Raw genomic sequence first — 14,907 nt, 5'->3', positions numbered from 1 at the left:
GTACGCACGGCTAGGTTACACCCAGCCTGCCACACAGAGATCAGTAAAGGTATCGATACCGTGGACGAAAATGACAATCGCCGCGCTGTGTTAAAAAAATCGCCGAGCTGTGTTAAAAGCTCCGTGCTGTGTTAAAAAATGTCCATAAGCTTATGTTACTATACCCCAGTTCCATGGAGCGAAGCGCGACCAAGATTTAATATGTGTTTATGTTTATTAGATGCGAAAGTTTCTGAAGTCTCTCGCGTTTTTGCCAATGCGGACGCAGTGGATGGTGACCGCCCGCGCCCTAAAGCTCCAACACCGTGATCCATGTTGCAACATCCCTGTTTCCGACACCCCTATATATTCTTAAGCTTAAGGCTTCTGCAGGAGCTAGTTTTCTGGTTGTTATGTCTTATTTACAATGTAATAAATATAAAACATTTTTACATGTCACTGTAGATGCAAGACTTCAACCGGAGTTCACGCCGAAATCAATTTTTGATTCATTCCTAATGATCTATAGTTTATTATAATACTCTTTCGTAAATATGTTTGACCTTGACAAAGCGATTACATTGTCGTATTTATTTGCCAAATATAGACCACACTGCATTTGATTGTATTATTAGAATCAAAATCATCTCAACATACTCGTGCCATTATTGAATCTTTCTCATCAGGATGAGTCCAGATGGGAATTATGAAAAAATGAGAAAGCAATACTTTTATTTTATCTTATTTTACGGCCAGTTAGAGTTGCATCTGTAAGCTACAGACTGAAAAGCCGGTACTAATAAGTATCAAGGAAATATTCGTTCAACGAAGATGTTTTATCGTAGGTATGCCACATTATATTTTTGGTTGGTCGGGAACACGGGTCATAATAATAATGATAAGATAAGTTCTAAAATAAGAAAGACCAAATAATGACATAAAAATGACCAAATCACCAAATAATTGCATAATAATGATGAAATAAGTTCCAAATCAAGACATCAATGCCGAATAATGGCAAAAGAACCGAATTAACATAATAAATTCATAATAATGTCAAGATAATATTGTAATCATGACCAAATAATCGCATAATAAAGACCAAATAATGACATAAAAATGACCAAATCACCAAATAATGGCATAATAATGATGAAATAAGTTCCAAATCAAGACATCAATGCTGAATAATGTCAAAACAACCGAATTACCAAATAAGTTCATAATCATGTCAAAATAATATCCATATAATTGCAAAATAATGGCCAAATACTGACATAATTATCATTAAATCACCAAACAATGGAATAATAATAATGAGATAAGTTTAAATAAAGTTTAATTTTGGCGGTGTTCTCACCCCATAGGCATCAGCTGATCAATGCGATTATTATTATGTCGCTAGTAGTACAGCATTCATTGCAAACGATATCAACAAACGATATCGCCCTGACCAAATACCTCGTTAGCAGCTCATAAGGTAGTAGAGGGTGATAAGCCCCCGCGTTGGCGATCGGCAGAACAAATTAATGAAGGGGATTAGGGAGGGCAATTAACAGATATAGACTGTTTTCTTTGAAATACTGTCCTCAGATAGCTAGGGTAAAGTAATGGGCTCACACTAGACACAGGTAAGGCTTGTATAATAAAAAAGTTTAATACAAGACATTTATTGATCATATTCATAATTCCTAGACGAATATTGCTCGCCGGACCCTGTGCTGTACCGTTAAATTCCGTAAACCGCCGACTACGAGTTTGCTTACCGCGTTATACCACGACTTTGCCGAGTTTTAGAGCCTTGTTTGCATGCCGAAGTTGTTATTTGTAATTTTAGTGCAGTGCAAGTTGAAACTTTGGCAGGAAAACATTGACCGTTTTGACACCTTGTTGAACGAAAGTATAAAAAAAAATAACCAGTGATTGGATAAAACAAAGTTGACATGTGCTGCTATTGTAGTGCGATGACGTGGTTGAGCACCTGGTTTGACTTGATTTGTATGAATTAGTTTGATTTATTGGTTGGTTGAATGAAGTGAAAAGGTGTTTGCAGATCGACGTTAGAGTCACGCTTTGCACATTTGAGTCGAAAACTTTGAGCAGCATACACGCAATTGCCGAGTTGCTCTACGTATTTCGATATGGCGGATGAAGTACAAATGAAAGCTGTATCCGGTGCACTTCAACTACCAAAGCCAAAGATGGAAAAGAAAAGTCCCCCTGTCACGCCAGTGCTAACGGCCACAATCGGAAGACCAAGCTACACAGCCACGTCAGAGAAAGGCGCAACAGAAACTGCAAGTACAAAAAACCAACATGACTGTGGTACTGCGTGTGTGTTTGCCTGTAGCTAGATTTAACTTTACCAAAGGCGACTGAAATCTTCACATTCAGTGTTTGACAACTGACTTTGAAGTCTTAAATTTCAGCTTCGAATGATCGTAATAACAATAACCTTAACACAGAGGTGATATTTGCAATCAATACCGTTATTTCATGGTGACCTGCAATTGATTTTGAGATGTACAGTCGTGCAAAATTAATTCAGTCCTGTGATTCTTTTAAAGTGTCTTTACTCTGTACTTGATGGTGGAATAAATTTCTTCTGGTTAATGTCTCGCATTTGTTTTGTTTTTGTACTCGTCGCCACGTGACTTTCTTTTGTTTAAAAAGTGTCCATTTTACAAGTTCTTTTGTTTAAAAGTGTCCGATTTACTATTAAAACTGGACAGTTTTTAACAAAAGAACTGTCCGATTTACTAGTAAATCGATCACTTTTAAACAAAAGAACCTGTAAATCGGACACTTTTTAAACAAAAAAAAGCCAGGTGGTAATAATAAAATATTCGGTTATGGAAATTAGAAAGCATGGTTAGAACAATGGGCACGAGGCGGAGAGTGGTATAACAGTAATAATGTGGGGATATGACGTCACAAAATTCACTGGTATTGACAAAGCTATATTATGCATATGCAGCAAAAAACAGGATGGTTGGACAGTCTCATATACATTACGTTTATTTTTTTGTACGTCCCACACAAGTTTGTAGATACATTGTAGATGAAAAGAACCGACTCATTTGAGTGAAATACTAATCATGTAACTCTCCACTCCACGTTTATCTTTGTGTGTCTAGACAGATTGGCATCAGTACGTATACGTTGTATTATGGTTTGTTTAGCCAGCGTGCTGTCCTAATTAACTTCGGTCTCTACTATCAACTCGATAACTATTTTAGCTATTCCCTTGCGTATTCTATCCAGACACACAAATGAGCCAGTTCTTTTTATCTACAATGTTATCTACAAATCTTGTGTGCCACATACAAAAAAAGTAAACGTAATGTATATGAGACAGTTCAACCATCCTGTTTTTTGCTGTATGGATCCTAAATAATTGACATAATTGTACTTGATAAGAAGAGGGTGGTTACATGTGCATATGTGTACAAGACATTTTAAATTCGAATTTCGCCGAAAATGTTGATATACTATACATTTTAGTCTATGAGGAAACTATAAATACTTGTTTTACAATACAAAACTAGCTAAATCTGTGTATTTATAGACGTGTGATAATGGATGTTAATGTACTTTATTAGACTAAGATGGTGACAAGTGCATGTGTGTGCAAGAAATTTGATTTTGAATTTCACTGAAAATGTTGATCGACTATACATTTTAGTCTATGAGGAAACTATGAATATTTGTTTGACAATACAAAACTAGCTAAATCTGTGTATTTATAGACGTGTGATAATGTATGTTAATGAACTTGATTAGACTAGGATGGTGACAAGTGCATGTGTGTGCAAGAAATTTGATTTTGAATTTCACTGAAAATGTTGATTTACTATACATCGTAGTCTATATAGAAACATAATATGGATAAACATATAGATTATTATCTACCAAATTGTTATTCAAAGGTTGTTCGAGCCGATTCGCTTCCAGTTGTGAGTTATTTTTGACACTGACCTAGATCCAATGTATTGTCGATGGGAGAATGTTATCAAATAATTTATCTCCCAAAGTTATTGAAAGGTCAAGTTAAAACACAACTATTGAGTATACTCTGCCGGTTCAAGAGGATAACGATGTTTGCAGTTGGCTCAGTTCTATTTCTTTGATAAAATTGAATAATACTATAAAAACATCTCTGTTTATGTATGTATCAATCATCTCGCTTGTCAGCTGAAATTCACAAGTGACGTAGACTCGATGCAATTATGCTACATATATTGAGTCAGACTTGGTGTTGTCGCATGTATTCATCGTAGCTCGGCGGACATGGACCATGTTCATCCATGTCCCCTTCATTGCCTTTCCACAACTGTCCATATGGGCGCATGCATTCCTCGTAGCTCGGTGGACCTTGTTCGCCCACATCCCCTTGATTGTCTTCCCTCAACCATGACAACTGTTCATATGGCGCTGTTTCCGACGGCCGGTGTATCTGGGCTGGAACTGATTCAGAACACGCGCCTGGCTGATCCTCCAGGCGGTTTGCTTCATTGGTCGTCGGTGGCCAGCTGGAGTTATGACGAAGTTCATGTGAATTTCCGAGAGTGTCTATTGAGGAAGTACTGTGGTTTTGATGTTGGTCATATGTCGGGGCATGTTGTCGATGGTCGGCTGGTGAAGTACCGAAGATGATCGGTATGCGATGGTCGACGATTGTTTCTGGGATACTTGCAAAGAGGCTGCTGTTTTCCGAAGACCAGTAATAGACTTCAGAATGGAGACTAAGGCATGTGTTCCTTGTACCTTCTTCCGTGGAACGGTCAACTCTTGTGTCCTCGCTATTAATGTCTGTGGAAAATCAACATGAGAATACATTTTATGATACATGTTTAAAGGAAACTGGACTGAAATAACTGGGGGAAGACTGGTGTATATTGTTCGCGCAAGTATTTTGTAAGGGTCATGGTATTTTACGCACGCATTTGGGGATCGTCACCATTTTGTGCACTATTATTAGAAGCCAGGACGTGGCCGATATAGTACTTCGTCCATTAATATCAAATTGTAATAAAGGACGTCTATTGGTCAAACGATCAACTATATTCCCTCTACAAGACAAGCTACATCTGTACTTTATATACTTTTGAAAATTTATGTAAATATACTTTGCTTAAAGTGGGAAGTAAAAAAGTACATGTACGTACAAGAAATTATTTTTGTTTTTGATTTTTGGATATATATATACAAATTCAAGTACAAAGTAATGATATCTGTTACCTATGTTTCATGCCCCCTGGAATCCATGAATCTAATTATATATATATATATATATATATATATATATATATATATATATATATATATATATATATATATATATATATAATATATATATATATCGAGAAATGTATATATATCGGTTGCCCAGACTGCATTTCGGGACTCTTATCCACAGGGACGCGTTGTCTTTCGAATGACGAATGTTGGTACTATTAGTACCCATTTTCGAACATTATATGACTCGATCTTTTCCTACAACATTTGTTTTCCGTGTTTGCTTGTTCACAATGACATATCAATTATTAATGAATATGTATATTTCCGTCTGATTATGAAAATAGTATTTTCAGGATTAAGTGCTTTACCACTGTTCCTATATAAAACACCAAGGGTGGACAAAAACCGGACACCTGAAAGAAAACTGCTCTGTTCGTCAATCATTCAAACGGAACTGTCATTGGACAGGTTGCGCGTGGTTCATCGGAACGCGTACGGTCTGTACGTTACCATGTACGACTCGCGCTCGAACCTCAACAAAAATCACTGAAATATGAAAAAAATGACCCAAAAGATATTCCACACTTCACATATTGTTAGACAGGCACTAGGTTAAATTAGTTGTACGCATATGTCTTACTTTAATACCAGGAAACAGTCGAAAACTGCGCGAGATCCATACTTCCGGGCTGAAACACTGGGACGTCGTTTGCAATGTTTGTATTTGCACATACTTACGTCATAGGAAAGCCGGCACTTCATAGCCAATCAGCACTCGAGAAATCTATCGTGACATCGCGACCTGTAATTTGCATACAGAGCAGTTTTCCCTTCGTTCAAGCAGCGAAATTACACTCCGTTTCAAATGACAAACGCACTATTTGGTAATGTTACCGGAAAAATTATTTATTTGACGTAAGAAATGGCCATAACTATTGGTTTTGTTGGCATATAACCCGTTACAATGTAGATTTTCCCAAACGGTCTAGTTCGGTGTCCACCCTCGGATTTCTTATGAGTAAGAGTATGTGTACAAATATTCATAGTACCCAAATTCGCAAAAGGTTGCAGCGTGCGCATGACACAGCTGGGAAAATAACGCGTCCATGTGCTCTTATCCAGCTCTTATCTAGCCGCCCCAAAACAATGAGATGTTATCTTACAGTATTGGTTTCCATTCAGTACCACAACCCTGTGAGCCATAGAGCACGTGATCTTCAGTCTACCTGGTTTTTTGTAACAATTACAGCTGAAAGTTAGAATATGTTTGCTGAAACTACTGTCTAACACAGAGTTGTGGCACAGGGACGCGTTATTTTAACGGGTTATATGCCAACAAAACAAATAATAATGGCTATTTTTTACGTAAAATTAATCATTTTCTCGGTATCTTTACCAAATAGTGCGTCTGCCATCTGAAACGGAGTGTAATTTCGCCGCTTGAACGAAGGGAAAACTGCTCTGTATGCAAATTACAGATCGCGACGTCACGATAGATTTCTCGAGTGCTGATTGGCTATGAAGTGCTGGCTTTCCTATGATGTAATATGTGCAAATATAAATATTGCAAACGATGTCCCAGTGTGTCAGCCCGGAAGTATGGATCTCGCGCAGTTTTCGACTGTTTCTGGCATTAAAGTAAGACATATGCGTACAACTAATTTAACCTAGTGCCTGTCTAACAACATGTGAAGTGTGGAATATCTTTGTGGTCATTTTTTTATATTTCAGTGATTTTTACTAAGGTTCGAGCGCGAGTCGTACATGGTAACGTACAGACCGTACGCGTTCCGATAAACCACGCGCAACCTGTCCAATGACAGTTTCCGTTTGAAATGATTGACGTACAGAGCAGTTTTCTTTCAGGTGTCCGGTTTGTGTCCACCCTTGGTGTTTTATATAGGAACAGTGGTAAAGCACTTAATCTTGAAAATACTATTTTCATAATCAGACGGAAATATAAATATTCATTAATAATTGATATGTCATTGTGAACAAGGAAACACGGAAAACAAATGTTGTAGGAAAAAGATCGAGTCATAATGTTCGAAAATGGGTACTAATAGTACCAACATTCGTCATTCGAAAGACAACGCGTCCCTGTGGTTGTGGCATCGAATTGAGTGACCGTATCGTCGTAAACATCGTTTGAAAAGGATAATTTATTTCTTAAGCACTTTTGATGATGATGATGATGATGATGATGATGATGATGATGGTGGTGGTGGTGGTGGTGGTTGTATTGGTGGTGATGATGTAATGATGAGTAGATGAGAGAGAGAGGTTGGGAGGAGGGAGAAGGGGCGAGCAAGGACATTCAATTTCCGTGTTAATGAAGAAGTAAAGGATTTACAACACGCACCTTCATACCAGATTAATCAGATTAATTGTGTGTGCATACGTACCATTCATTCTTGATCGACGTCTGCGACATTTTTTACACCGGTACCATTTTTTACTCACGCAGCAGATATATATCATGTGGAATAATAAGTAGCCAATAAAGGCACTGAAAATGAATATTATTGTTGTTCCTGTAGACCCCCGGGGTGTAGACCCTGAAAAAAGTGATTGTATAAGTCACATGTCACAGCGAGTGTAAATGTATTGTTTACGTCATTACGGCACTATTCACAATCATACTGTCACTACCGCCAGCTGGTCATGGCAAAGGATTTGTTGCACTCTAACTCAACTATCACGTCACGAAATCACCAAGTAAAAAGGCTGATCGTATTCTTTTATTGCCCATCCCCGCCTTCTTCATGTCATTAAAAGCCATTGTCGGATGTTATGACTCATTCCGTTAAATAAACCAATATCGGGATCCAACAGCTATTAAGATACAAACCTTTCTCTGAACAATACGTTCCTCTGTAACCGCCATGACAGGTACAGACACCACGTTCATAACAGGTACCGTGACCGTGGCAAAGGAATGGACAATCTAGGAAAACAAAATCAATGTCGCAATGGTGAAATAAAAAAGTTAATCAAGAGATTAAGATAATGACGAATTGGTGACTATGACATTTGAAAAAAGTACTTAAATTTTCGATATGAAATGTATTCTTAAAGGCAACACGTGATCGGAAATAATTTCCTCGCGTCTCGAAATTGTAACTTTCAAGTCTATTTTACAATTCTATCATGTCATATACATATTTGTTTTGTATCAACCAGTTGTCAGGACGACAAAGTTTAATCTTCCGTCGTAATTCTATACTAGATTTCATACAGGGTACAATTTACTGGTTACGACACAATCACTGATATTTCTGTCGATAGCCAAGTACATTTATAACGATAAGAAAACGCATTTCCAGTGTTTTTCACTTCTAGGTGTTGGATGGTCGAGGATCATCTTATCTCCCTCAAACAATTAACGATCAATCTGATTTTAAACAAAGCTTCCGTTTTATCACACGACTGCGAGCGCAATACACTTTAGGAGTCTGAAGCAAGCAAGCTGGAAAACTCAACAGTTCAAACTATATCTGTCCGGTGACAACTTGTAAGTTTCACAGTTCCGTAAATTTTGCAATGGCCGTTTTGATGCCGATGTCCTTATACGTGCCACTGGTTTTCAAATATCTGAAAACGCATGCCTTCATCAATCGGATAATTACCATAAGATGTTTTCACTGTCTCCAGCATCAGTTTCATCGCCTTGGATTATTTTATAACGAAAAAGATACATGAATCGATATAATAATCAGAGCCCTCTTGAATATTGTACACACCTGGTATTCTCGAGCAATGCTTTCCTCTGTAACCGTCATCACAGATACATCTACCGGACCGACAGATACCATGCCCCGAGCAATTATTCTAAACGCAATCTAGAAAAAATGTCAACATGAAGCAAATCAAGATGTTAAGGTAGTTTGAATTTCATTACATTTAAATACGAGGTTATTGAGCTGACAGATACAGTCGCCGCACTATCACTCATAACTTTCTGATGACTTCAAAAGGCGTTTCCAACCTCTTTGCCAGTAGCATTTCCTGTCGCTTTCCCTTGTTATTGATAACTTCTCGATGTTTAATGAGCAACACGAATGTAAAGTGAACTACATCTCCCATGTTAAACATAAATATTTCAACCAACCTGACTTTTCGGCACAGTTAACTCCCTGATATCCTGTGTCACAATGGCATTGACCGTCTATACAAGTGCCGTGTTGGCAAGACACGTTTTGTTCCACACAGTTCCTAGAGCTGTCTGAAGAAAGCAAAGAGAACATTTCGTACTTAAGTCTTGTAATAACTTTTTAAGATTCGCTCTTCTGTAAATTTTTCTTTGGCTATAATCGTTTGAAATCTGACGTTCCATTTTAAGCCAATGGTTTTTAAACACCTTGGCGTCACAGTGATTGATACTAAGTCTGAGTTGTGCTTGACTTTGTGAAAATTGGTATTTGTTATCACTATTTCCGAGAAAATACAAATTAGGCACACGACGAGCCTCACTTCATCAGCATTTTTTTCCAAACCCGTTCACATGCCCACGGACACTCAAATGACTAAAGGTTGGACGTGAGGTTGAGTCAATGTTTCTTCGAAAGGGTGAAAAAAGTTCTCCTCCCCATTTTGTCTTGGTCATATGTACGTATATCTTTCGCCGAATCCCACAACTACTCGGAAATTACAAGAATTTGTCGCATCTTTATTGATACTCTCACAACTTACCAACTTTGTCTACGTGATTCAATATCACGGCTCCCAAAACTACGAGAGATATTCGATTTATCACCATCTGGTTCTTCATGGTCACTGATTTGAAATAACAAATGTAAAATTGTGTAATTATCGACATTATACAGTGCTTTCGTTCAGTTTATATTACACTGCAGTTCCTAAGCCAGCATCAAAAAGCAACTGATAGAGATTCAATAAAAACATACGTCAACCATGGGTTGCTCTGGACACGCCGTCGCTATGTTCAATGTGGTATACGTGTTGGGTAGTTCGTGTCTCGAAAAATCTTTGATCAAACTTTCCTCCACGAAACTTTAAACCATTCTTTCGAAATTAAGAATAAAAAGTACTGGGTCACAGAACAAAATTTGGTACTATTGAAACTATTTACAAATATATGCCAACACTTTAAATTTAAAATAGTGCCGTGCCTGTGTTAACTCTGTGGAGAACATTAATTTTCGAGTTTCACAAAAATAAGCTGTTCGAAACCTTTGTAGTTACTTCATGAGCTTCAAATTGAGCCCACACAAGTGGTAGACTAAAAGGCACTGTTTAATTTGAGAGTCCGCATGTCTGTTCCCGATGCGTATTCTTAGAACCGACTGTTCAATCTTCATTTCACAGACGCCAATTCTTACATTTTGAAAGCCGTTTATCACATTGAAGTATCTATTAAAGAAAGGCAGCTTCAAACATGGGTAGGCCTACATGTATCTATCGCCGTATCGTCTGAAGCGAGTTGTACAGTAACATTGTTCATAAGACTTTGGTCATCTCCACAAGCTCTTTTTCTTGACTCGTCACGACGTGCATTTTAAACCCTAAGATGAGGTATCTATATCGGTCGCTTGGTTCTTGTTTAAGCTTATATCCCCCATACTTTGTCTGTATGTCCTTGGTTCAGAACGTCGGGACGTAGCATAAACTCCAATGACTCAAAAATAAATGACTTTTCGTTTTTCATTCAGTGTCGACATAGGATGCTTGGTTTGGGAAACTATGAGGGTAAAATGACTCCATGAGCATACGAAATCTAAATTGGAAAGTAGCTCCAAGTTGGAATAAGGGACTGGTCAGTTTCTTCGGCCTGGGGGCGGTGGATTCATGGGGGGTCACCCTGTTTTTGACTTTGGTGATAGGGGGGTCACCATGTTTTTGAAATGCCCAATAGGGGGGTCAGTGTGTTTTTGAATTTCGACACAGGCTCATCATTGCCTAAAATGCATCGTGTCAGCCACAAATTTCATCATTCAGTTGCATTTTTCGGCGCGCCCTTCGGGCGCGTAACTTTAATAATCAGACATATTTTCAGCACCCCCAACTTTAACATATCAGGCATACATATATCAGAGATATCTGTATGTTCAATACTTTTCAGCGTGCTCTTCGAGCACATTACTTTAATATGTCAGACATTTTTCAGTACGCCCTTCCTGTGCATGACTTTAATATACAAGAAATATATATCAGAGGTATCAGGATGTTTCATATTTTTCTCCGCGCCCTTTGGGCGTCATACTTTAATAAATCAGAGATATATGCAAGAGATATCTTGATGTTTGCTAAGTGAAAGTGTACCGTTATGAAATCTGCATTTTATATGAAAAGCATGACAAATTCCTGATACTTTTCTGTTCTCTGTATGAGAATTCAGTATGAGAAAGCAACATGCACAAATATTTACAATTATATATATTTCATAAAGTGACTTATTTTAGAGATAGAAAAATGACAAGATATCTTTCGTTGTCATTGACGCAACTGTTTTCCTTTGTGTCTCAGGTTTTCTGTAGAATGATGCTTTTTTATGACCAAAATAACAGTTAAAAAGGCAGTTTTTTTCATTATTAGCTGTGCTTGTACGGTTTCAATGTTACAAGAAAAGGACATCTCAGACACTGCACACATCAGAATTAGCTAAAATGCCTCTCTATGGCTCCTCAGGAGATTTAATTGGATGGTTGGCAAGTCTTAATACCCATCAAAATTTTTGATTTACTGCTTTTTTCTCTTGATATTAATGATTGACATCCATTTCTGTACAACAGTTCAGGACATCTGGTTAAGCAGAGAAAGTGTGAAATACATTCACAGCTCATTCAAAATACAGCTCATTCAAAATGTACTGTATTCAAACTTCAAGATTGACACTTTGAAATTCCTATCTTACAACTGACATGTCAACAATTTCATTAAAACACAGAATGACTGTTAAAATATAAATGTATGTAAAAATATAATATATATATATATATATATATATATATATATATATAATATATATATATATATAATATATGTCCACCTTTTGTTTTACAGTTGTGGCGTGCAGGGGGGTCACCCTGTTTTCGAAATTTGGAATAGGGGGTCACCCTGTTTTCAAAATTTGGAATAGGGGGGTCAGCCACTTTTTGACGTCGGCAAAAAATAATCCACCGGCCCCCCCCCCCCCGGCCGAAGAAACTGACCAGTCCCTAATCAACGCAAACACTGCACTCATACTATTGACTAATGATAGCCATGCTTACAACACTTAGCTGGTTAGTCTGCCAAGTAGATCGATTTTAGGTCCGATTTATCGATCCCGTAGTCGATATGCCCGCCACTGCAACCTAAATACTCCAAGGTGTGCAACACAATCACTCAAAAAGCACACCACCCGATTTGTCAACTGGCCGTGCGCTCACTCAAAACATTCAAAACTACACTCCCATATACCTAGTTGGATCACAAATTTAACCATCTCCTCAAAAATCACGCCGATGAATGTGTTACTCGCGTCATCTTGAAGAAATCGGCCGTATTTTGAGACCAAGCGCGGTGAAATGTGGCCTGCACAAAAATCGATCTACTTGGCAGACTAACAGCTAATCAGGTGCAGCCAACGGAGCTATTCATCGAAAAAGCTATTCCAGGAGCAATTTTTGAGGGCAGGGGAAATTTTAATTTTGCTAGGGCAGGGGACATGTTTTTAGGTGGTAGGGGAGCAAATTTTAGGGTTTTTTGTAGGGCAGGGCGGATATCGGTTGATTGTCATGGGGACAGGGCTTGGCGGAAAACTTTTTGAGGGGAATTGTTTCCAGGGCAGGGGAAATTGGCAAGTTTTTTTTCGCCACAGGGCGAGGGAGCTTCAAAAATTCACAGTGGGGAGGGGAAACAGGCAAAAATAAGTGGGGAGTGGGTAAAAATGAAGTTTGAGTGTGGGAGGGTAAGTCGAAAAATGTTCTGTGGGAGGGCAAATTATGAACAGCTAGTTAATTACCCTCTTGACTTAAAATTAGTCAATTCACATTATTTGTCATGTACAATATATCTTATCATAGTAAGGACCTTTTTAAAAGTGCATTGTTCGTTGGCTGCACCTGCCTAAGGAGCGCCTGTGCTTACAATAGCCCATGCCTGACCCTATTTCCGTTAGCAGCGCAGCCAGCGGTAGAAATGGGGCAGGGGACAAGAGATACCCGTATGCAAAGCTGACCGGTATATGAACCCGTAAAAAGGAAAGTGCGGACAGGTGAAGAATACACGCAATAGATACATATTTGCGACAGTACTCCTCACTCTATATCGTCGTATAACCAGCACGATGTTGGCTAATTACTGCTTAATAATTAACGATAAATTTTCGACGTCGACGAAATGCAGCCTATACGAACTATACAATCAGCATTAATGCATCATATACTCACCGGTATCATCTCTCCATTCCTTGCTTTGTTGAAGCACAGGCGCGTGGAATGTTACAGAGTAACGTAAAGTAACCGCGTAAACCACATCGGCAATTCCAAGCAACTGTGTGTTTAAGTTGCAGACGACAGGTTACGGTAGTGTTAATTGTGAATTTTCATGAATTTGAAAGAAAGTCAATGGATAAAAGGAGGACAAGAATTTCGACCCTGTCGACCCCCTGCCTGTTACAAACAGGAGACTACACTAATTCACTGTTACGGGTGATGATTTTCGAAATATGGTCTGAGCACGCGCATTTCGCGCCAATGAATGAAATGCAAACTATGTATCCGTGTTCGTTCACTATCCATACCCTTGTCATCCAGAGGATTCGTGTGTGCTGGAGCAGTATAGTGAGCATTATTTTTATACTATTTTCGATGTGAATATACACTTTATGTCACTTTTATTCAACTTCTCGATTTTTCTCGTCATAGAACTCATAAGCTTTGAAGTACTCACTTCATCTTTAAGGATCGAAAGCGAAGCAATATCTTTGCTTGCCGTCATATTATTCTCTTGACAGAGGCGAAGGAGTGAGTCAAGCGTGTCTTCTTTACAGGTGCGCCTTATGGTCTAAGGGAGCGTTCACTTATTGGCCGGGGGTGGGCCGGCAAAATCCAGGGGGGTCACCTCAAATTTGAAAACTGCAAAGGGGGGGGGGTCATGTATTTTTCAAACAGCTCAGAGGGGGGGGTGTCATGTATTTTCATAAGTATCCGTTCCGTCAAAAAGCAGTTTCAGTGTTCAGAAATATTCTGGGAGATAAAAATGATTCGTTGCATGATTTTATTCTCTGAAGTTATTCACCTGTAACTCTGAACAAAAGTATAATTATCTGTCACATGAACATCTTGACTTGACAACTCTGAGGCTTGTCTATTGTAAATCAAGCTCACTGCACTGAGGGCGATGAACAATTCCTATTACTTATTAGAGATATAACAAGTTTTGCCAGGGAAATTATTTAACAGTTACCTGTACTGAGACTACTAGGACCATGAAAAGTTAAATAATACTTTAGGTGAAATTCCAATATCATAATTGTTGTCCACATCTGAACTTTTAATACCCTATTTGAATCAAGTACATTTGTATCAATATCAAACATTGTATTGGAAAAAAATTATTCATATTTCCTCATAGACTCCCATGTATAGTGGATGAATATTTCAGTGAAGTTCCATAATCAGATTTCTTGTACACATAATATGCACCTTTAACCATCATATTCTAATCAAGTAAAATTATATT

At 38.2% G+C, this 14,907-nt stretch overlaps 1 protein-coding gene across 2 annotated transcripts; it reads right to left on the bottom strand.

Annotated features, from left to right (window-relative positions):
* Positions 1-1,618: 1,618 nt before the first annotated feature.
* On the bottom strand, positions 1,619-13,896 carry LOC139135255 (uncharacterized). Of its 2 annotated transcripts, XM_070702553.1 has the most exons (6): positions 13,614-13,896; positions 9,913-9,996; positions 9,332-9,445; positions 8,964-9,062; positions 7,626-8,167; positions 1,619-4,791 (listed from the first exon to the last, which is right to left on the bottom strand). In XM_070702553.1, the coding sequence occupies exons 5-6, from the start codon at positions 7,699-7,701 to the stop codon at positions 4,226-4,228; spliced, it is 642 nt and encodes a 213-aa protein (XP_070558654.1). In that variant the 5' UTR covers positions 7,702-8,167; positions 8,964-9,062; positions 9,332-9,445; positions 9,913-9,996; positions 13,614-13,896; the 3' UTR covers positions 1,619-4,225. The 2 variants fall into 2 exon arrangements, with proteins under 2 accessions (XP_070558654.1, XP_070558653.1); XM_070702552.1 differs by lacking the exons at positions 9,913-9,996; positions 13,614-13,896 and having other exon boundaries at positions 7,626-7,778; positions 8,072-8,167; positions 9,332-9,446.
* Positions 13,897-14,907: the final 1,011 nt, after the last annotated feature.

The sequence above is a fragment of the Ptychodera flava genome, chromosome 6 (assembly GCF_041260155.1).
Source record: "Ptychodera flava strain L36383 chromosome 6, AS_Pfla_20210202, whole genome shotgun sequence".
Lineage (NCBI taxonomy): Eukaryota > Metazoa > Hemichordata > Enteropneusta > Ptychoderidae > Ptychodera > Ptychodera flava.
Note: the sequence above shows the minus strand (reverse complement) of the source record. Positions and strands in the feature narration are given on the sequence as shown.

What these genes read in the sequence shown, in the direction of transcription:
- LOC139135255 (XM_070702553.1), bottom strand. Translation starts at nt 7,701, where the DNA reads ATGATATATATCTGCTGCGTGAGTAAAAAATGGTACCGGTGTAAAAAA. An exon ending in ACGTCGATCAAGAATGAATG is followed by an intron (nt 4,792 to 7,625) that starts GTACGTATGCAC and finishes GATTTTCCACAG; the next exon opens with ACATTAATAGCGAGGACACA.